This window comes from Silurus aristotelis (assembly GCF_946808225.1).
Source record: "Silurus aristotelis genome assembly, chromosome: 6".
Taxonomy (NCBI): domain Eukaryota; kingdom Metazoa; phylum Chordata; class Actinopteri; order Siluriformes; family Siluridae; genus Silurus; species Silurus aristotelis.
Window position 1 is genome coordinate 18330271 of NC_139579.1, and position 24266 is coordinate 18354536.

General features: G+C 39.9%; 2 protein-coding genes across 2 annotated transcripts in view; both read left to right on the forward strand.

Moving 5' to 3' along the window:
• The first annotated feature begins 4850 nt into the window (after window positions 1–4850).
• On the forward strand, window positions 4851–11268 carry plk4 (polo-like kinase 4). Its single transcript, XM_083543653.1, has 16 exons — window positions 4851–5123; window positions 5979–6074; window positions 6190–6285; window positions 6560–6674; window positions 6821–7763; window positions 7939–8024; window positions 8201–8556; window positions 8703–8807; window positions 8891–8993; window positions 9155–9304; window positions 9500–9633; window positions 9791–9885; window positions 10033–10159; window positions 10265–10408; window positions 10588–10694; window positions 10801–11268. The coding sequence occupies exons 1-16, from the start codon at window positions 5094–5096 to the stop codon at window positions 10898–10900; spliced, it is 2787 nt and encodes a 928-aa protein (XP_083399779.1). The 5' UTR covers window positions 4851–5093; the 3' UTR covers window positions 10901–11268.
• A 2512-nt stretch (window positions 11269–13780) lies between these two features.
• Window positions 13781–24266, forward strand: part of itpk1b (inositol-tetrakisphosphate 1-kinase b) — a 42730-nt gene continuing 32244 nt past the window's right edge. The window contains exons 1-2 of the mRNA XM_083543725.1: window positions 13781–13990; window positions 14539–14695. Of these exons, the coding sequence (XP_083399851.1) occupies window positions 14601–14695 (95 nt within the window). The 5' untranslated portion in view covers window positions 13781–13990; window positions 14539–14600. The remainder of the gene's footprint in view (window positions 13991–14538; window positions 14696–24266) is intronic.

Consider the following 24266-nt stretch of genomic DNA (forward strand, 5'->3'; position numbering starts at 1 on the left):
TACTTAGTTTACAGCATAAGATGTTTAAAACTGAATATTTTGGTTCTACGAATCAAATGAAGATCAACTCAGGAGTAAAGCAATTATTCAATTCAGAAATGGCAAAATAGTAGTACAACATTTAATAAGGATTATCAATAATAAAGATATCATAAATAATAAAACACTCCAAGCTATAAAATCAGACAGCTAGCAACATAAAAAAGGCAAAATAAATGTTTAATCCAAATAGCAAAATAGGGAGAAAGGTGATTATCATCACAGAACATGATGAAACAAACTTTTCAATCAGGTCCTTAAACAGATTTGATATCGAGGTAAAAGTTAAAATATCATAAAAAATGGTTAATTATGATGACAAGGCTTTAATAAAGAGACCATTCTGCACAGAAAAACATTGTGAGTCTAATGCAATAACTAAGGTGATGTTTAAATAGTATTTAATCCCGATATTGAAAGTAAAATATGAAAATGGAACAAATGTGTGGGATTACTGACTAAACAGGAGGGAATTTTATTAAATATATAATTATCTTCAGCTCCACATTTTCTATTATAATTCTCAGGTAAGATTAATCTCTGCTGAAAAATTGCTTTTGCACATGAATCGCTTAAAATCTGTGTACATTATGAGAGTATTGCAGGAGAGGTATCTAATATACAACAAAACTTTAGGTCAACATAACATTTATGCAGTCTGATTCTGCATTACTCAAACAGGCATGTGTAGCCAAAAAAAAAATTCAAAGCCATTTCAATCATGTACAGCAGAGGGGCACAAACTGTTTCCTATCAAGGGCCAAAAATCATACCTGACTTAAGGGATGTGGGCTGAATTTTTATGTTGCCTTATACCAATCAATATATTCGATTCAAAATATTCAAGTTGCCATGGTTCCTCTCATTTATGATTTTATATTTAAAAATAAATAAATAAAAGAGAAAACATGAGAAACAGTCCATTTTATAGTACGGTAGAGTTCAATGCCTCTAATGAAAGTCATAAAGCTGATCCTAATTTTTCAAAAGTTTTTCCAAATGGCATTTTTTTTTCTCATATCTCCTCTTCTCATATATGGTATGGTGGGCCAAATGAAGGGTCCTCTTTGGGAGCCCTTGTTTAGACATCTCTTGTGTACAGTGTTTGGATAAGAAGAATGAAGAAAAGTATGTATTTATGCAGTGAAATCACGTGAAATTAAAAAGAATCAACATCAGGGTGTTTCTTTTACTTGGATTTGAGGTCAGTATTGCTAAGACACAACTGAGCACAAATTAAGAACGAGGAAAAAAAAAGGGGGAATTTTAGTATTTGCATATGTTTTAATTTGCAGTATTTTAAAAGAAATTGAGGAAAGGATACTATACAGTAAAATCAAGCCATGGAAAAGGAATAAAATAGGTTTTCGGGTGGTGGTGAGAGTGGGGGCAAACCCAGCCATTATGGATGCACAAGCCAGTTCACTCTTAGTGCCGGTCCCAAGCCCGGTTAAATGGGAAGGGTTGCGTTAGGAATGGCATCCAGCATAAAACATGTGCCAAATCAAATATGCGGATCACAAATGAGAATTTCATACCGGATCGGTCGAGGCCCGGGTTAACAACAACCGCCACAGGTATCGTTAGCCAACAGGGTACCGGTGGAAATTGGGCTACTGTTGGCCGAAGGAGGAGAAGGAGAGGAGAAAACGTCTACAGAGACAGCAGGGAAAGGAGAAGTGGAGGAGAGTGGAGGTTCGGGTTGGTACTTTAAATGTTGGTACTATGACGGGTAAAGGGAGAGAGGTAGCTGATATGATGGAGAGGAGAAATGTGGATTTGTTGTGTGTTCAGGAGACCAAGTGGAAAGGGATTAAGGCCAGGAACATTGGAGGTGGATTTAAACTGTTTTATCATGGTGTGGATGGAAAGAGAAATGGTGTAGGGGTGATTCTGAAGGAAGAGTACAGTAAGAGTGTTGTGGAGGTGAAGAGAGTTTCTGATAGGGTGATGATCGTGAAGGTGGAAGTTGAAGGGATGATGATAAATGTCATCAGTGCCTATGCTCCACAAGTTGGCTGTGAGATGGAGGAGAAGGAAAGATTCTGGAGTGAATTAGATGAAGTGGTAGATGGTGTACCTAGGAAAGAACGATTGGTGATTGGGGCAGACTTTAATGGGCAGGTAGGTGAAGGGAACAGAGGTGATGAGGAGGTGATGGGTAGGTATGGTTTTAAGGAGAGGAATGTGGAAGGGCAGATGGTGGTGGATTTTGCTAAAAGGATGGAAATGGCAGTGGTGAACACTTATTTTAAGAAGGAGGATCATAGGGTGACGTATAAGAGTGAAGGAAGGTGCACACAGGTGGACTATGTGCTATGCAGGAGATGCAACCTAAAGGAGATTGGAGACTGTAAGTTGTTGGCAGGGGACAGTGTAGCTAGACAGCATCGGATGGTGGTCTGTAGGATGGTTTTGGAGGCGAAGAAGAAGAGGAGGAGAGTGAGGACTGAAAGAAGAATAAGATGGTGGAAACTGAAGGAGGAAGAGTGTAGTGTGAGGTTCAGGGAAGGGGTCAGACTGGGGCTCGGTGGTGTTGAAGAGGTGTTGGATGATTGGGCAACTACTGCAGGAGTGATGAGGGAGGCAGCTAGAAAAGTACTTGGTGTAACATCTGGAAATAGAAAGCAAGACAAGGAGACGTGGTGGTGGAATGAGGAAGTGCAGGAGAGCATAAGGAGAAAGAGGTTGGCAAAACAGAAGTGGGATAGACAAAGTGATGAGAAAAGTAGGCAGGAGTACAAGGAGATGCAGCAGCAGGTTAAGAGGGATGTGGCGAAAGCCAAGGAAAAGGCATATGAGGAGCTGTATGAGAGGTTGGACACTAAGGAAGGAGAAAAGGATTTGTACCGATTGGCCAGGCAGAGGGACCGAGCTGGGAAGGATGTACTGCAAGTTAGAGCAGTAAAGGATGGAGAGGGAAATGTGTTGACTAGTGAGGAGAGTGTGTTGAGAAGGTGGAGGGAGTATTTTGAGCAGCTGATGAATGAGGAAAATCAGAGAGAGAGAACGTTGGATGATGTGAAGTTTGTGAAGCAGGAAGTGGATAGGATTAGTAAGGAGGAAGTGAGAGCAGCGATTAAGAGGATGAAGAGTGGAAAGTCGGTTGGACCAGATGACATACCGGTAGAAGCGTCGAGATGTTTAGGAGAGATGGCAGTGGAGTTTTTGACCAGATTGTTTAACAGGATTTTGGAAGGTGAGAAGATGCCTGAGGAATGGAGAAGAAGTGTGCTGGTACTGATCTTTAAACATAAAGGAGATGTGCAGTCTTGCAGTAACTACAGGGGAATTAAGTTGATCAGTCACACCATGAAGTTATGGGAAAGAGTAGTGGAAGCCAGGCTGAGAGAAGAGGTGACCATCTGTGAGCAACAGTATGGTTTCATGCCGAGGAAGAGCACCACAGATGCCTTAATTGCTTTAAGAATGTTGATGGAGAAGTATAGAGAAGGACAGAAGGAATTGCATTGTGTATTTGTGGATTTAAAGAAGGCGTACGACAGGGTGCCAAGAGAGGAGTTGTGGTATTGTATGAGGAAGTCAGGTGTGTCAGAGAAGTATGTGAGGGTGGTGCAGGACATGTATGAGGACAGTGTGACAGCAGTGAAGTGTGCAGTAGGAACGACAGACTGGTTCAGGGTGAAGGTTGGACTGCATCAAGGATCGGCCCTGAGCCCTTTCCTGTTTGCAGTGGTGATGGACAGGTTGACGGACGTGGTTAGACAGGAGTCTCCCTGGACTATGATGTTTGCGGATGATATTGTGATTTGTTGTGAGAGTAGGGAGCAGGTTGAGAAGAGCCTGGAGAGGTGGAGATATGCACTGGAGAGAAGGGGAATAAAACTCAGTAGGAGTAAGACAGAATACATGTGTGTGAATGAGAGGGAGGGCAGTGGAGTTGTGCGGTTGCAGGGAGAAGAGCTGGAGAAGGTGGAAGAATTCAGGTACCTGGGGTCAACAGTGCAAAGTAATAGTGAGTGTGTTAGAGAAGTGAAGAAAAGAGTGCAGGCAGGGTGGAGTGGGTGGAGAAGAGTGACAGGAGTGATTTGTGATAGTAGGGTACCTGCAAAAATGAAAGGGAAAGTTTATAGGTCTGTGGTGAGACCTGCGATGTTGAGTAAAATATGTTGAGTAAAAGATGTTGATGGCATTGAGTAAAAGACAGGAGGTGGAGCTGGAGGTAGCAGAGCTGAAGATGTTGAGGTTTTCGTTGGGAGTGACGAGGATGGATAACTTGAGAAATGAGTTTATTAGAGGGACGTTTTGGTGACAAGATGAGGGAGGCGAGATTGAGATGGTTTGGACATGTGCAGAGGAGGAACATGAATTATATTGGTAGAAGAATGCTGAGGATGGAGCCACCAGGTAGGAGGAAAAGAGGAAGGCCAAAGAGGAGGTTTATGGATGTGGTGAGGGAAGACATGCAGGTAGTCGGTGTAAAAGAGGCAGATGTAGAGGACAGGGTGGTATGGAGACAGATGATCCGCTGTGGCGACCCCTAATGGGAGCAGCCGAAAGAAGAAGAAGAAGAAGAAGAAGAAGAAGAAGAAGAAGAAGAAGAAGAAGAAGTGAGGGTGGGGGCAGTCAGTATAATGTCACGCGCACTAACGTGCGTATTGTATTACTCTTATTGATACTGTATGATTTAACTATTAACTGAATTAAATAGTCAATAAAATAAACATTAAATAAACATTAAAAAGTTGTTATTTTTTCTGTGTTCTTTCTGTTCTGTGCCCCCCTCTGGTGTAAAAGCTGTGTAGGTGAAACATCCGGGCACTTTTTGACTCCAGGCTGAATCTCGTGCGTGCAGGCGTGGCGGGCCCTCCAGGTGACGTCACGCTACGTCAGCACGATTCTAACGGGCGGACTTTTCAAAATGGAGGAAAGGAAAATATTTTGGAGCGGAGCGGAGCCACGAGCTTTATATGGATTTCTACACTCTGCAAAAGGCAAAAGCACGCGTTCAATGAAATAAAAAAAGGATTATCATTTAAAATATCCATCGTGCCTGAAGAATCTTTTCAAATAAGGAGTGTAATGAAGTAAAAATGAGCGTCTCTATCGGCGATAAAATCGAGGTAAGCTGCGGAGCTGCGCGGCCACGTTAGCTAGGCGGGTTCATGTGAGACTATCAAAATACTCAAAATTGTGTTTTTATTTTTATTTTGTATCTGTAAATTAGTCAAACTGCGTTTTCACTGCAGTTTAATATGTGGAGCTACTGCAGTGGGAAACTAGCATTCGCGCTGGTTTGAGGTTAGCTAACTAACCGCGGGAGGAGAGTCTGAGAGAACCTGAGTGTGTTTTGGGAGGGGGTGGGTGGAGGATGTAGATGGATACAGGGGTGATTGAGGGCAAAGCCGCACAACTTCTCACTCGGGATTTTAAGCACCTGTGTTTACGGTTTGTATTTGGAGAATTGGGACGTGTTCTGTTGCTAGGAGACGTGCGATGGCGTCCAGTGGAGGTAAATAAGCGGGAACAGAGCCGGGATCAGTCTGAGTGTCGGTTTAATAAATGTCATTGTCAGATGCAGGTATCCAGGGACGCTATCAGAGCAGGACACACACACACACACACACACACACACACACACACACACACACACACACACACACACACACAGAGAGACAGACACTCAGACAGACGGAGGTGACATCGGCAACACCGCTTACATCTTTTGCGACACAAAATTACATTTTTGAAAAGATGTTTGACGCGATTCGGTCTTTAATGCAGGATTTAACTCTTAGCTCTGCACGTGCGGTAAATGATCAGATCCTCACGTCATCGGAAGATCTGAACATCGAGGTAGAGAAACATAGGCGCTGTGTTCTGACGAGAGAGGAGATTTCCTGCTCTTTTGTGTTATTTACCCTTCACACCCTGCAGGTCAGATCTGTGTCTCATTCACGTCTACTTTTGATTTGCAGGACTTCAAAGTTCTCACCTTGCTCGGAAAGGGCTCCTTTGCCTGCGTCTACAGAGCAAAGTCTGTCAACACGGGCTTGGAAGTAGCAATCAAAATGGTAAGACTGTCCCCTCTGCTTTTCCTTTCTGCATCTTTTTGTAAGGGCAGATGGGCGGTTAAGAGGGCGGCATATGCTCTGTGTAATTGTACTTGGTTCCCCTGTGTTACCGCAGATTGATAAGAAGGCAATGCACAAAGCTGGCATGGTGCAACGTGTCATTAACGAGGTGGAGATCCAGTGTCGGTTAAAACACCCCTCAATCCTGGAGGTGAGTTACAGTTCTCCCTCAGGGACTCGTTAGTGTGGCGTCAGACTAGTGAGCTGTGATTTACCTTTCCGTACCTGACTGTGTGTTTTTGCTTTAGTTATTTAATACATGTCCAAATTAATCTTGTGTGGGCTTTGCAAAATTGTTTTAAACGGTAAACATATTACTGCTGTGCTACTCTGGGTATAATAAAAGCGTTCCCTTGCTAGATTTTGGATCATTTTTTTTGGTAAGCGTCTGTTGACCCCTCCTCCTTTGTTCTCTTTTGTTGAAGCTGTACAATTACTTCGAAGACAGTAATTACGTGTATCTGGTCCTGGAGATGTGTCATAACGGAGAAATGAGCCGTTATCTGAAAGACAAGAAGAAGCCTTTCACAGAAGAAGAAGGTGAATTTTTTTTTTGTAACGACAGCGAACCGGTAAAATGCATAATGTTTGGTGGTAATTGATTTTCAATTATTTTAAGCGTTAAAATGCGATTTCGACAGAAATGCAACTCCAAGTCATTGTTCTGAATGCTTCTCTTCCAACAGTGAGACACTTCATGCACCAGATTGTGAAGGGCATGCTGTATCTGCACACTCATGGCATTATGCACAGAGACTTGACTCTGTCTAACCTGCTTCTCACCAGCAGCATGAACATTAAAATCGCGGACTTTGGCTTGGCCACACAGCTCAAGCTGCCTAGTGAGAAGCACTTCACCATGTGTGGCACTCCCAACTACATCTCTCCTGAGGTGGCCACCCGGAGTGCACATGGCTTGGAGTCGGACGTCTGGTCACTGGGTTGTATGTTTTATGCTTTTCTGACGGGAAGGCCCCCCTTCGACACAGACACTGTCAAACACACGCTCAGTAAGGTGGTTTTAGGGGAGTACCAGATGCCCACTTATGTGTCAGCTGAAGCTCAGGATCTTATTCGGCTGCTGTTACAGAAGAATCCTGCTCTGAGACCCAGCTTGTCAGCAGTGCTAGACCACCCTTTCATGACTCAGAATGGATCCACTGCAAACAAAGACTCCGGGGGTAGTGACGGAGGCTCCATGGACAGTGGCATAGCGACAATATCTACAGCATCGAATGTTACCAGCAACAGCAGCAGCAGTCGGCTCCAGAGAAAAACCAGGCAGGTGATTGGGCAGGCCTTACCCAACCGCATGGTGCCACTGCCCAGCCATTCACAGCAATCCACTAGTTCCAGCTTTAAAGGAGATCAGGAGTGGCAGCCACATGCACCAGGCAGTGTAAGGATAGCTGTGGATCCTGTCAGTGGAAGGCCTCATTCTCGCTACCTGAGACGGGCACACTCCTCTGATCGCTCTGGTGCTGGCTATAGCCATGCTAGGCAGGAGGTGGAGCTTGAGCGATGCCACTCAGAGGAGACACTTCTGGGATCCGGTCGCATTTTCCCATCGACCTCCAATTATGCTGAACATGGACGTCTACCCTCTCCACCTGTCAAACAGCCTGCAAGGTCAGAGACTAGGTCTAGAGTTAGATGGTATTGGATAAACATTTTAATTGATGTTCCTATATATCATCCTTTCAGTATAAAAGTTTGCTTCTATTGGAAATGCCATTATATGACTGATGTATAAGTATGTTTCTATTATTAAAGAAATACATTTCTATTACATCTCCTTCTACAGCTCTGGGTCCTCCTTTTCCGCTCCAGTACATCCTGTCAGATTACAGACGGCAGAATCCAGCGCACAGCCATGGTTCTGCACAGATGGTATTTTACTTGTTTGATAGGAGATTGAAAGAAAAATCTGCTATAGCTGACAAAGGGATCTTCATCTAAATAAAAAAATAAACAAAACAATAGTAATGAGCATTAAATGTAAGGTTGATCTATTTTTTTCTTATGATGAACTATGATAAATGATTATTGTTTTTTTTTTTTCCAAGGTTCTTTTAAGAGGCCAGCAGATGTCAGCACTTACAGCAACAGTGGCAGTTTTCATTCTGGGCGAGAGGCAGTTGGGGCTCTGCCTTCCTGCCCTGACCGACCAACAGTGAGAGCAACGAGTAGCCATCCTTCTCAGCTATACCACCAAGCCTCTTCTCACAGTGACCCCCTTCCCTGTAGGGAGGATGGGTTTGGAATGAGCCACTTTCCAACACCTCAAGGCTGTGTAGATCCCCAAACTGCTCCTCTGTCCAGGAGCAAAGCTAATGAGGGAAAGGAAAGGAAGAGTCCTCTGTTTCCTCCTCTCTGTTCAGCCAGGCTGAAGCCCATTCGACAAAAGACCAAAAATGCTGTGGTGAGTGAGATTACTTTAGGGCTGTTAAACATATCCTGAAGGTTGTACTTGTGAATTTGTTCACACTATTTTTACTGTCTTTTACTGTGCATTGTTTGTTTTTGGGATTACATGTGCAGAATATGTTTATACATTTTCTTTTTTAGGTCAGTATCTTAGACACAGGAGAGGTGTGCATGGAGCTTCTAAAAGGCCAAGGAGCTCAGGAGAGGGTCAAGGAAGTACTGAGGATATCCTCTGATGGCTCCATGGTAAATAAATTACTCATTTGTTCACATCATAAATAGTAGAAGACAACTAAGTGACTAGAGAATTATTTTTTTTGTCTGTTCAGGTAACCGTGTACCAACCCAATGACGGGAAAGGTTTTCCTGTGCTGGATCATCCGCCCTCTCCCCCAGAAGACATTTTTATATGCAGCTTTGATGATTTGCCAGGTACTATTTTGAAGAAATAACAGGATTCTGAATTTGTAATTATAGAAGTTCTAGTTATTTTTCTTTTTTTTTGCTAAAGATCATTTATTCTGCATTGTGGATATGCCTTTATGAACAGGGGACACATTTTTTTGTCATAAATTCAATGTTTTATTATTTAGAGAAGTACTGGAAGAAGTATCAGTATGCCACAAAGTTTGTTCAGTTGGTGAAATCAAAGACCCCAAAAGTAACCTTGTACAACAAGTTTGCCAAGTGCATGTTGATGGAAAACTCTCCCAGTGCAGACCTGGAAATGTGCTTCTATGATGGTGAGTATTACATGTTTGAGCTGTTAGTTAAAATTTTACTTTTTTTATTATACCAGAATTTTGTAATTATTATTATATGTACACATTTATAAATACCTTTATTTCTGACCTTTGCAATGCATGTGTAATATGGCCTTTATTATATTTTGTTGTTAAGAGTCTTCGTGTCCACTCATTATTTGTTCTGCTTTTTAGGTGCAAAAACCCATAAGACAAGCGATCAGGTGCGAGTGGTGGAGAAAAGCGGCAAGTCGTACACACTGAAAGGTGATATAGGTGTAAGCGGCGTAAGCCCTGAGTGCAGGCGCTACATGGAGCTCACAGATGAGGTAATGCTCTGCCCAGTACTTTTATCCTTAACGATCTTTAAGTCATGAAATGTTAGTGATGTCTGTGAGTTCTGTGCACTCAGCTATTGTTGTGTCATCAAATTAAGATACTATTTAGCCATATACAACAAGTTAATTTTGTTTGTCCTTGTGTCAGGGGCACAGGATGTGTCTGTCTCTGGAGGCTGCCATCAGTGCTGAGGAACAGCATAGTGCTGGAGCCACTCCGTTCTTCCCCATAACTATTGGCAGGTCAGACACTTTTTCTGAAATATGCCACTCCTTAGATCCCATTACATGCATTATGATAGTGATTGATTTCTATGTTTAACAGGACAGTGTCCATTCTGTTGTCTCAGTCTCAATCTTGCATACATTTGTTTCATGCGTCTTTACTAGAAGGCCCACTAACTCGGCCTACTCCTGCCCAGTGGCTCAGCCCGCATCTGATCGGGCTCCTACAGCTCCTGTTGAGGTTGCTCAGGTGTGCCTGAGTCCACCTCATCAACCCCACATAACCCCTTCTGTAAGACACACATTTCAAATATGTTTATGATGCATTAGTGTGTACTATGTTACAAATGTCAGGTTGTAATATATTTGCCTTTTTTTTTTTTATATATATAACTAGATGATTTCCTACAGTGGATCTGATTTTACCACAGCCAGTTTGGCTAAAGGTAACTCACCACAGTCAGCCAGAGATGGAGGTAGTGTCAGCGCAGGGAAAGTGCTCAAGTCCATCTTTGTACCCAACATCGGCTGGGCCTCTCAGGTAAACTATTCATTGCTCTCGCAACATCTCTTCAGAAAAGAAATAGTTGAATTTAAAAAACATATATAAAGGGTACTGCAAAAAATAAACAAAACTTCATTTGAAATAAATTGATCCATACATTAAAGCGATTAATTCTCAGTGAAACGTTGGTGTTTTCATTTATTTGATTTTTTTAGTTAACAAGTGGAGAAGTATGGGTACAGTTTAATGATGGGTCCCAGTTGGTGGTCCAGGCAGGAGTCTCTTGCATCACATTCACCTCTCCTGAAGGACACATTACCCGGTAAAGCACTTTTATCAAAACAAAGGAATTAATGTTTTTTAAATTTCATTGTATAATTAAATAAGCTTCGCCTATTACTGAATTTCTTTTTACATTCTGTGATTAGCTATAAGGAGAATGAGAAGTTACCTGAGCTGGTTAAAGAGAAGCTGCATTGCTTATCATCCATTCTGAGCCTTTTGGCAAGTCCAGCTGCACGACGCTGAGCATTGACACGGTTACAGAAAACACAGAGCCCCATGCTGTGATCACCATGCAGGGTGAAAATCAGTCCAAAGCACTTCCTTTTTCTACTTAAAAAAAAAAAAAAAGCTTCATCCACTTGTACATTCTCTACATGAAAATGCATTAATTGTCTGTAAATACGTTTTAAACAGTTGTACAGATTGTTACAAAAATTATGAAAAGTATATATTTTTATGTTGTACAGTGTGTTTCTTGAACTCCTCATCTTGTACATTTGCATTTTTTTTTTTAAATCTTGCAACAGTGAAGATTTAAGCCTCTGGGCTTAAGTGAAAAGTCAGATATACAAACATATCAACAATAAACATCTGTCTGCTGGCTAATGTGACTTTTAATCTCAGTATTTGTTTTTATTAAAAAAAAAAAAAAAAAAAAAAAAAAAAACAACAACAAATAAATCTGCTCTGACCTCATTTAAGCATTTATAGACCATTTCAACGGCCATTCTTTCATATGAGGAAGTGACGTCTTTGGATGTTTCCGGTTAACCAACGCGCACATTCAAAACATTGGCGGGAGACGGCTTATACACAGTGATATTTCGAAAGTTTGTTTATTCTTGCTATTAAAAAATGTCTAAAACTAGGACCATGTTGTACATGCTCTCTAAGACCTTTAACTAACTTGCTGTCAGAAGTGAAAGTGTTTAGATGTCACAAAGTGACGCTTGGATTACAGCAGTGAAGGCTGGATACTGACTAACAACTCGAGGATCTACTGTTATCTAAAAAAAAATACACGTTAGTTATCATTGTATTACATTCACCTCCTTTATTCGTGACCACACACAGGGTTCAGATATCACATAAGGAGCAAAACGTATAAAATAATACAATTCAATAGAGTTCAGTTAGCAATGTGAATCATTATGAGCATAGCCATACAGATTTAAACGGACATGCGCACTAATGACGTCCCCGGTTACCACAGCAACGAGCTAATCATAATCCACATTGTATGACCAAATGTTTTCGATTTTTTCAAGAAAGACTCCGGATTAGTTGTTAACGTTTCTCTCGTATAGAAAAAAATAATAATACACGTCTGGATACGGTACTTCAGGTAAACGTTTAATACCATGAGTGAAAAGTTGTCGCCTATGTTTAAAAGGGTCCGGTAATTCCACGTTATCATCTTTTTTTTTTTTTCACTTTTATAAATATCTTAACTATTCTGTTTTAGCTTAACTTTAAAAAACGTGTTAGTCATTTTGATTTGACAGCTCTGTGCTTTACAAAAATGGCGCCACCGGAAGTGTCGTGCATGTCTGATCCTGAAGCGTTTCTGCTGGCGCCATTTTTAAAGCACAGAGCTGTCAAAAACAAAATGACTAACACGTTTTTTTAAGTTCAGCTAAAACAGAACAGGTAAGATATTTATTAAAGCTAAAAATAGATGATAACGTGGAATTACCGGACCGCTTTAATTAAGTTTAATTGGCAACTTTTTTTTTGCACAGCAAAAACAAAACAAAACAACACAACACTAAAAGAAGCTGCAGTATCAGTCCAAAGAAACTGGAAAAGCATCATAAAACTATCATTTTGATGCAAGGGATATGCAACTAAATATAATACAGGATTATTCAAAAAGAATCAACCGCTTTAAATACGCAATATTTTGTTAAGGAAAAGTATTATACTCACAATCAACATTTTTCCAAATGGTCACTGAAGCAATGCGTCATGATCATGTTCATATCGGTTCATTCTTCTTGAATAACTCTGTATAGTGCTATTTCCATTCATCCACTATAAATCGATCTGTGCATATACACTTCTAACCTGCAAATAAGGTAAACTGCCGTCAAATGGTTCCCTGCTCTATATCTAGATATAAAATATTCATTTCAGACCCAAATGTCTTTAATGTATCACAAAATAATGATCCAGTTCTGTTCATGTATTTATTTGCTGGATCATCCATAGTTGCAGTATACAGTATGTGTGATATTGTAGCTGTATGCGACAAAACTGCTGTCATTTAGAGATTAAAACAAACAATATATTACATCATATTATATCAGCATGCCTATTTCATGCCCCTAAATAATAAAAGTGTACTGAAATTCTAACTGAATTTGTCACACACATAAACATCACACTGTAAATACACGCACCAAAAGCCTTTAACAACCGTTACAAATAAATCAAAAATAACATCAAAAGGTTGATAAATAAAATAAATGAATAAGGAATACGATATAATTTTATATAATAGAATTGAATAGAAACATAACATAATTAATATAATATAACAGATCTATAACTGACATATAACATATTGAAGTTATGACTAATATTTAGTACTAAATTCGAATTTTACAACCCCTTTATTTATGTCTATTGTTAAAAGCGCTAAACACCAAAAAAACGTACATTGAAAAAAAATTTGAGTTGCTGAATAGAAATTGACCTCTCATTGAGAGTCTGATTTCTGCTGAATCCGATGAAGACGAATCACATGAATGCAACTAGTACAATCGCGCCCCCTAAAGGAAACGCGGAGGTACAAACAGAAGTCAATGTGATGACCAGCTGGAGGCGCTGTGTGCACACATACACATATATATATATATATATATATATATATATATATATATATATATATATATATATATATATATATATATATATATATATATATATAGAGAGAGAGAGAGAGAGAGAGAGAGAGAGAGAGAGAGAGAGAAACTTTAAATATACAAATATATATTTATTTAATATTATTTATGTATTCAAATTTATTTGTGTGTGCGTGCGCGAGTGTGTGTGCGCGCGCACGCACGCCTGCACGCACGCAAACGCCCCGGCGGTATGACTAAATGAGGCCGGCCTTACGTCACGAGGGTGTGATCAGTCCAGGGATTCAGTTCGCAATTTTCGCGCGATCAGACTTCATATTTCACTCCGTGCTTCGCCCCGGCGTGCCCCTTGAGCTCGACTTTCACCCGGGGGGAGCTCATGGAGAATCACGGACAGCCCTCCAGCTAGCGAAAACCCCGGCAGCTTTATCCGACGGAACGGGAGATGTCCTCGCTAGCTAGCTCGGTAGGTACCTGATCAAGTTTGGCCGATTGATTTCAGTCCCAGAACCAGAGCTATGGCCCTGCACGAACCTGTCACGCCACCGCGCAGCGATCTCTTCCCCAAACGATCCGATGTCACGCCGGGCGATGAACGGTTCTGGGGATCAACGACGTGTGGGCGCGCGCGCGCGTGTGCTGCTTCTGCTAACTAGCTCCGCTGTTTGTTTCTCGCTTCAAATACATGCAGAAAAACAAAACAAGTATGCAGGCCGACATTAGAGAAAAACTCGCCCCGACACGAGACAGGATGTGTGCGGTGTTTAGCGCCTTTATTCGCGTGTCTGTATTTCCTCCTCACACAGTCTCCTAGTGTAGCCATTACAGGTTAGCATTGCTGAACCCGGAGCAGCATCACCTTCTACTCAGCACTGTTCGGGGTTCTCTACGGGTGGATCTTTTCTAGACTTTCTTTTTGTAAACAGAACAGAAAATAGCAGGTAACGCGTGTCTCTCCGCGGTGTATCCGCACAGCCGCCTAATCAGCACTCATGTCTTGTCTTGTCCTGTCAGGGCTGTGCGTGTGAGTGAACGCTGTCCTCGAGTTTCTTCGTGTCGCGGCCACATCGGGGGACATGCAGACGTTTCTGCGGGGAAAACGCGTGGGCTACTGGCTCAGCGAGAAGAAGATGAAGAAGCTCAATTTCTTGGCTTTCGCCGACATGTGCAGGTAAGAGATGTACATCATCGTCATCATCATTATCATCTTCATCATATCTACATTACATTTAACCCTTTACACACCCTGTTCACACACACGTACACACGAACTTGGTTCTCTATCTCTCTTATACACACACACACACACACACACACACACACACACACACACACACACACATATGAAGTGCATAACACTGATTATCTCTTCATCATGGCACCTGTTAGTGGGTGAGATATATATATATATATGTTTTTGATACATTTTTTCTGCTCAAAGTTGATGTGTTAGAAGCAGGAAAAATGGGCAAGCGTAAGGCGAGTTTGTCAATTTGTGAAGGCTAGACGACTGTCTCAGAGCACCTCCAAAACTGCAGATCTTGTGGTTTGTTCCCGGTCTGCAGTGTTCAGTATCTATCGAAAGTGGTCCAAGGAAGGAACAGTGGTAAACTGGCGACAGGGTCACGAGCGGTCGTGGCTCATTGGTGCACGTGGGGAGCGAAGGCTGGTGCGTGTGGTCCGATCCAACAGATTGCTGAAAAAGTTAAATCTGTTAGTGCTCGACATTACAATATTAGTCAGGTGGTCATAATGTTATGCCTGGTCTGTGTATGTATATAACTACACATTTTCATGCTGCATCCGCATGCTCACCTCCACTCTACAAATAAGGAGACATCTGTATCTCAGGTGTGCTATTTCAGTAGAATACTGCATGCATGGTGTTTTTATACCAGGAAATGTGTATATAAAAATAACAGTATCTCACAAAAAGTAAGTACTCAAATTTCAGCAAACATTTTAGTATCTTCTAAAGGGACAATACTGTAGAAACTAAACTTGGATATATTTTATAGTAGTCAATGTGCTGCCATTATTGTCTAAATAACTGGCAACAAAAGTGAGTACACTCCAAGTGAACATGTCAAAACTGTCCAAAGTGTCTATTTTGTGTGAGCACCATTATTATCTAGCACTGCCTTAATCCTCCAGGGCATGGAATTCACCAGAGCTGCACAGGCTGTTGCTGGGATTCAGTTTCACTGCTCCATAAAGACATCACAGAGCTGCTGGATGTTAGACACATGCCACTTTTCCACTTTCTGTTTGAGGTTGCCCCACAGGTGTTCAATAGGGTTCCGGTCTGGAGACATACTTGTCCACTCCATCACCATCACCCTCAGCCTCCCCAGCAAGGCAGGTGTCATCTTGGCAGTGTGTTTGGGGTTGTTATGATGTTGGAAAACATTCATGTTCTGCTTCAGAATGTCACAGTACATGTTGGAATCCATGTTTCCCTCAATGAACCGCAGCACTCATGCAGCCCCAGACCATGATGCTACCACCACCATGCTTGGCTGTAGGCAAGACACAATTTTCTTGGTTCTCCTCACCAGGGTGTCCTCACACATGCTGGACAAGTTTACCTTAGTCTCATCAGACCTCAGGACATGTTTCCATTAATTCACGCTTTTGGACAGGTTGCCTTTAGCAAACTGTTTGTGGGCTTTTTTGTTAGACCAGTTTCGGAACCGGGCCTTCCGCTTCTCCAACCTCCAAATTAATGTCGGCAGTGATTGTTTTTTAAAGTCAGCTTCTGCACCTGACGCACAGCACAAGGACTCAACTTCTTTGATGGACCCTTGCGAGGTCTGTTCAGAGTGGAACCCATCTTGGAAAACCTCTATATGACCCTGACCACTGCACTGTAACTCAGTTTCAGGGTGTTACTGATCTTCTTATAGCCTACGCCTTTTTTGTAGAGAGCAACAATTCTAATCCTCAGAGAATCTTTACAATGAGGTACCATGTTGGACATCCAGTGTTCAGTATAAGAGAATTGTACTCAAAGCACCACATTTGAACTGCTTTGATACAGGATACAGAAATTTGTATGGTCCTGTCAAGCAGAGAAAAACTGAATAGGACTGAATGAGTTATATTTAGAGGACAGTAAATCTATACTGCTTTACCAGCTGCACTTCGACTACTCTAAAATATATTCTATATATTATATAAGTATATAACATTTCAATTTCTATAGTATTGTCTCTTGAGAGCTTGTACTAAAACGGTTGATGAAATGTGAGGGGTGTACTGATAATTTTTTTGATACTGTATACATGGCTGTCAATTGATAATATATTATTGATATAATATTTAACTCGTGATTAATCGTGACCTAATCGCACATTTTTATTAGTTCTCTACTTTAAATTAATACTTTTCACGTATACATTACCATAGGCACGGACAAATATGAACGCTTAATACAAATGTGTGTTTATTATTAGTAAAAGCAAACTCATTCTAGAGCATGAAGACAAAACAAGTCTTGTAAATGAAGTTATTATGGTCTTTTGAATTACGTCAGTTATCAGGACACCAAACGGAACCGTTACTAAGTTTTTCTACACGGACGGTATTAATTACCGGATGTGGGTCTCATTTAAGTGCTTGATTTGAGACTTGGCGCAAGTTTAGTAAAACAAATGTCTAGTGATTAAAAAATATTTTTCAATGTATTATTATTTTTTTAATATCTGAGTAAAGAAAGCACGTTGCGAATAAATGTGTGTTGTGTTAAAGGTTTAAATAAAAAATATAATCACATTCTCTGAAACGATGTTAAAATGTAATGAAGTATTTATTATACACGTAATTAATTAGTTATGCATAAAGTTTTTTGAACAGTGCCACCAGTTAAGAAACGTTGATTATATATACAAATGTGTGCAAAAATTCAGGTACCCCAATGTCAAATTTTATACTTCCGAAACGAAACCAAATTATTGTTGATTATTTATGACTTTATATTTGATGTACATGAATTTAAAAAAGTCATTAAATAAACATACAATAGACATGTGCAATACTTTTTGACACCCTACATTCAAAAACACAATACCGCTGTTGCAATAAAATGTCTGTAGCCAAGGTTTTCTAGGAGTCTGTAGTAGAGGCTTGTTTTAATAATTAACCCAAAAAGACGCAATTCCTAGTTGTAAAATATTTGGACTCTCTGATAGTTACAGAATATTTAAAATCTATTTAAAGTGAAATTTAAAGGCCTGCTTTTTAAAAATTTTTTATTTTAAGTAGTACATAGTGGATTTTGAGGTGTATTAGAGTTCATTGACCTTTGGTAACATTTTCGCATTTATTTTTTCAATGACTAATTTGCAGCCAGACTTTACTGATATTTACTGTAATACATTTTTCAGTTCCCTATTAAATGTCTTTCGTACCACTGGCTGCCATACAACCTTAAAACATTATAAAACCACCCCAGGTTTAACAGTTGGCTAAACAGTTCATTTGATCAAAACTTAGAATTTTCATTTCATCCTTCTTTTCTCCAAATATACCTTTTGGTGTTTATATGCCAGAGAGTCCCATTTTTCTTTGACCTCGTCGATCCACGGCACTTGTTTTCAAAATGTCTCTGGCTTATCTAAATAATGTTTTGCATACATCAGATAATTCGCTTTTGCGATGAGGATGCAAGTAGGGTTTTCCTTCTGATGACTCTTTAATGCAGATCAGGTTAGTGCAAGCAGTGCTGTAGAATAGAATGGTGCAACCATGACTCCTCTGTCAGATAAACCCTCCTGCAGGTACTTCCTGTCGTATGGGGGTTTCACTTTGCCTTTCAGCATGTGTAGCAGTTTTATCCAGCCGTTCTTATTTGCCACGACGATCCAGTTTCATAATGACATTTCAGATAAGCTGTAATTGTGAGCTTGGTGCACTTATGAGGCATAAGTTAAATTTATTTTAAGATCCTTAATCTGCTCAGAGGCTCCCGTAGTTCTTAGGTGTTTGTACAAGGTCTGAAGATTCAGATCGCTTCATTTCAAAAAGCAATCAAATACGTTCTTTCATCAGGGGTGCCCAAACTTTTGTATTGAACTGTTAATAATTATATATATAAAAAATAAATAAAGAAAGTTCTGCACTAGTAAAGGTTTTCACACTTTAATGGGTTACTGGTTGATGTTTAATAACCTTTGAGCCAAGTAATAAAATTCAACCTAATTACATTATACACCTTTAACAACCACATTCCGAAGCAGACACATTTGAGTTTTTTCTGCTAAATCGTCAGAGCAGACGTGCAATGATAATAATAATAAACGCCCCTAGATCTGGTGACTAATGGAACGGTGCACTCCCTGTGACCTGCCCTAAAGGGAGACGAATTGCACAAGCCAACCTCTAAAACTGTTCACTTCGTCACTTTTCTAAATCTGATTTGACTGTGTAATGCAGGGGTGCACACACCTTTTCAGCATGCGAGCTACTTATAAAATGACCAAGTCAAAACTGTTCTATCTACTATAAAAAATGCATAAATAAATATCTCTTTTTTTTTTTTTTTTTATGTCATGCGATCTACCCACACTACATTTGCGATCTACCACTACCTTTTTTCAGCTATGAAAAGTCTCAGCAGTCATCTTTCATCTTCTGTTTGTGTTACACATGATCAAGCTTTTTTCCATTTATCTGGGGTGTACATGAGCTCATGATTCTGCTTTCTCATGCTTTTCTTTAGCTGCGATCTGACATATTTTCTAGCCAAACCGTCATCAGTAAGCATGCTTAGGAAAACATTTTTATTTTTTATTTTTAATTTATTTTTTTCCTGTCTGGAATTAGTGTATTATATGTTCATGTCTGGTGTTTGGGTCATTCACTGTAGAGGAGCCGGGTTATTCAGCATTCAGAGGATGAGAGCAAAGGAAACCTGAGTAAGCATAACAAGGCAGGTGAAGAGTAGGCTTTTGTGCTGAGGTGCTGTTTTTTTTTTCCTTCTTCTTTTTTTTGTGGCCACTGAAACCTGAGCAAACAGAATTGTTGGCTCGACAAAAGGTCCTGGCTCTGTGTGTGTGTGTGTGTGTGTGTGTGTGTGTGTGTGTGTGTGTGTGTGTGTGTGTGTGTGTGTGTGTGTGTGTGTGTGTGTGTGTGTGTGTGTGTGTGTGAGAGAGAGAGAGAGAGGGCAAAAGAAAAAGAGCTCCTATAACCCACATTTGGACATTTGTGATAGTGAAACTAACCCTGTTTCACACTGCAAGCTGTATCCCACTGTACCAATCTCCAACTGAATGAATAGTTATGCAATAAATGGATAGGCCAGACATGCCTCTGATTAACTGAGAAACAAAAAAAGGAGCGTGTGAGAGGAAAGAGAGAGCGCGAGAAGGGGAAAACGAAGCGAAGAGATCAGAACAATGTGATCACTGTGAGCGCCGAGCTTTTAGCTGACCGTGTTGATTTGTACATCCATGTATTTACGACTAAATCGAGCACGAAAGCGGCGCTGCAATGGATTTCGAGCTTCTCACAAACGCTGTCGGTGTGTTTATCTCAAACCCATCGCCAGGAAACGTGTTTGCATGTGTTTATTATTTATGAGCGTTCATTTGGCTGACGCATTTTTATCAAAGTCTGATCACACTGGTGAGAAGTCGGTGTGCAGTGAAGCCATCAGGAGTTGCAGATGTTGCAGATAACGTTCCTTTCAGCGAATCATTTCTTTTACAAAAATACCATTACATACTTTATACATGATACTTAGTGACTGAATGCACTTATGATGCACTGATGCATTAGTTATTGAATTTTTTTGTCTTTCCAATTTTTTGTATTTCAAGTTTTTATGTTCTTTTTTTTTTTTTTCTTTTTAGAAAAAGTTCAGCGTCTTTGCGCTACTGTAATGTAGCTGATATGTTGGTAAAGGTTGTGTTATGTAGGAAAGCTGCTCTATCCCCCACCCCCTTTACCCTCATTGTCTACATGTGAGAACCAAACCTTAGAGACTGAAATCAAGTAAAAAATATTGCATCGGGGGTTTAGTTATTAAGTTATTGAGCTCATCCTACAGGTTTCGCCTACATAATTTGTTCTGATCATGCGACTAACTAATGATCCAGCACAACTTGGTCACAAGGCGTACAGAATATTTTTACATACCAAATAATTACTTCCTTTACATGCTTGGACCAAAGTTGATCCTGTTTTCACACCCTGAGATTGTATAGTGCTCCACAACTCAAGTTTTGCTCTTCATAATATGAAGTCTCTGTTCGAACTTTTTGTTCGAGGTTAGCAGGTTTATTGTGCAGGAGTTTGTTGAAAGGAGTATGGGAATCAATTTCCTGTAGTGTTTTTAGATTTTTTTTTTTTCCTGCGATACTTTATTGTGTCAAAGGCGGGCTTTTGTTTCTATTTAAGCTCTGGCAAGGCCTTTTGTGTTTAAAAGGGTATCTGATGAAGTTGGTGAGAAGGCTATGGTAGACTGACTATGAATGCAGTCTCTCTCTCTCTCTCTCTCTCTCTCTCTCTCTCTCTCTCTCTCTCTCTCTCTCTCTCTCTCTCTCCCCCACACACACACACACACACACATACACATACACATACACAGCACACATACACAACACACATAAGCTTAGCCCAATAGCTGTTTTAGACAGTTTCTTTGTAGCCAGGGCAACAAGGAATGCACGAAAACATTCTGAATGCCTGAGTGTGTTACACGCCTGTCTCACACAGCTGATGGTCGGGAATCCCTGCTGAAACCATAGAAAGCTAAGGCAGCAGTAAAAGTGCCTGTTCAGTAGTATGGACAAAAAGATGGACTTATGCTTTAATAGAATTAAGGAATTAAATGTCTTACACTGAATTTCCACATTGCTCTGCGATAAAACATGATCATTAAATGGAAACCTTAAATAAAAAGAGTTTTTGTGGAGTTAATAGTGTGTTATTTTGTGAAACATGCATTACAGATATTAAGATCATAAATGGAATCTTTACATATATTTTATTTGCCAGCATTTCATAATAGATTGTTTTGCCGCCTACTCCTCTTTGATTCATTGATTGATTGATACTTGGCTTCACTGGACTCATGATGAGTGCTGATAGTGTTCCCTAGTCAGACTCGATAAGTGGAATAATTCTGCTGGGGAATTTAGATAAAAAAAAGGCTGGGAGTCATTAAACATTAAGTTTGGTATGAACAAAGTGCTTCCACCAATAACATGGCAGAAAACGAGCTCTGACAGCACACATTATCATATTCAGTTCTTGTTCCTATTGGAAAAGAAAAGCTATGCAATGAACATTAACGTGTTCTGAATGTCTTTGCGGCATGGAGCTCTTGATCGGGTTTGCATTAGGAGATGCTACTGTATTAATGTGTGTTGCAATGTTGAGAGGTATTAATATTTATGCCATTTGGCAGATGCCCTTATACAGAACGACTCACATTTCTCATTCATACAACATACAATTGTATTTTTATGCACTGCCCATTCCTACTGTGTGAGCAGACATCTTACACAGTCACTTATTTTTAAAGAGAAAAAAACATCCTCCTTGTAAACAGAAAGGCTGCAGTATTAATATGTATTATGGGATGTATTCTGTTTTTGCATGTTAGGCTCTTTAATAGTGTTTTAGGTTAAAGTATTGAACAGATTAGCGCCTTTGAACAACTGCCATGTAAATAACCTAAATCCCAGCTTGGCCTAGTCCTCTGGGGCAGCGTTAATACTGTGTTCAAGTTTCTGCACGAAACCCACAGTCAGAGTCCAGGCCTTCACCTGCTTTCTTCTCTTTGTTCTTACATTGTTTTCTGCCTCACTTGTCACTTTTGGATTTAAGTCCGTCCCATACGAATGCATAGAAGTAGTTTGAGATTAGGCTCATTTACACGGAAGCCCCGGTTTGCCGACTTGTAATGCGCATTAAAAGCATGTACTGTATACGCAACAAAAAAAATGACATACTTCTGAATGTGCAGGAAACGAATATAGCAAGCTTACATACCCGAGCTTACATACACATTCTTTGGTTCCTCCTTCACGACATAAGTTTCGATTTATTTAAAATATTTTCTTTAATAATGATGCCTCTTCAATATGGCATAGACAATGAGGAACACCACTGTCCTTCATCATTTTGAAATATCAAATTATTAAAAAAAAATTTTAATGGAGGGGTACCAACAAATTTAGTCTACATCCCTCCTTGCTGCATTTCAGGTTTTCTTCATTCATTATTTTATATAGAATTTATATACAGTATCATTTCATTTATCATTCATTCACACATCTGCGAATTACACCCTTTTAAAATAAGTGTGTCATACTTTGCAGGCCGAATTTGGTCAATATTCTCTAAAAAAGTGTTCACATTCCAAAAATCTACCAATAATTGGGACACAGTAATTCTACTATTTATGACTGATTATCTCGAGATGGGTCTACTGATTGCTTGGTTTTTCGGATAAAAATCTAAAAATCTGTAATTGGCAGTGCTGTTTGGTTTTAATGGATGGCACTTGTGATTGGTTCAGTCAGGAGCATCTGTGAGCTTATGTATGTGGATAGATAATGCTCTCCTTTGGTTGGTGTCACATGTTGCAGAGGAAACGCATAATAGCCTTCACTCTCTCCAGCTGAAAGACTGAAACGCTGTGCCATGGCTGACCTGCCACTTTATTTGGGATTACGTAATTTCGTAAGTGTAATAATGTCAGTAAAACTGACTTCAGTTTATCATCTCCTCATATAAACCTCTGATGACACCATCCTATGAAATTCATTGAAATAAGCTTGGACACTTGTCAGCTTGTCCTCCATGTATTCTTTCCCATATCCAGTAAGGATTCTTAGCGATTTGTTTGCTGTTGGGTTACTAGGCGACAAACATTGGACATATTATTTATCTTTATATAAAAAGTAAGCTGTTGAAATATTTTAAGCTCGAATGTAGGACTCGAGTCTGTACGCTTTGATGAATGATTCTTGGACAGGAAACTTAGTTTGTGGAATGAAATCTGTGCACTTTCAAAGTGGATTAAAAGAAGTGCATCTAACTAGTGTTTCTCAAACAGCTCAAGTTTGAATGGTCCTAGTTGTTTTATTGCTTCCATCTGGAATTCTAAGCAGATACACTGTGAGGACCAAGTATTAGAATACCTGATATTTCTATCTATACAGTATGTGGAGAAACACAAAAGTATGGAATGTCTTTGGATGTGGAGGCATTCAAATTTTCCCTTTACGTGAACTAGAAGAGCCAAACCTGTTTCAGCATGACAATACCTCACAAAGTGATGATACGGTTAGCATGGTTGGAGTGGAAGCTCTTAAGTAGCCTGCTTTAGAGCTCTGACCGTGACTGTACACAAAATGCACAGTTCTTTATGTACCACCTTTTTTTTAAAGTCATGGTTCAGTACAATTTCAGTACAGTTTTCAGGAGGGTCTTTTTATTAACTGAGTTTATTATTAATAACATTTGTGAACATCAACAGTTTAAATATTGAAAACGATTTGAAATCAAATGCCTGCTTGGTTTAATCATTTATAAAATAATATTTTATACAAATAAAGTATCATAAATCAAATTAATGTAATACACTTTATTATTTTGATTACATTGGCACAAATTAAATAGATTTATATTAAAAATAAATAATGAATGAAAAAATTCTACATTACATTTGTTGGTTAATACAGATGTGTGTGTGTGTGTGTGTGTGTGTGTGTGTGTGTGTGTGTGTGTGT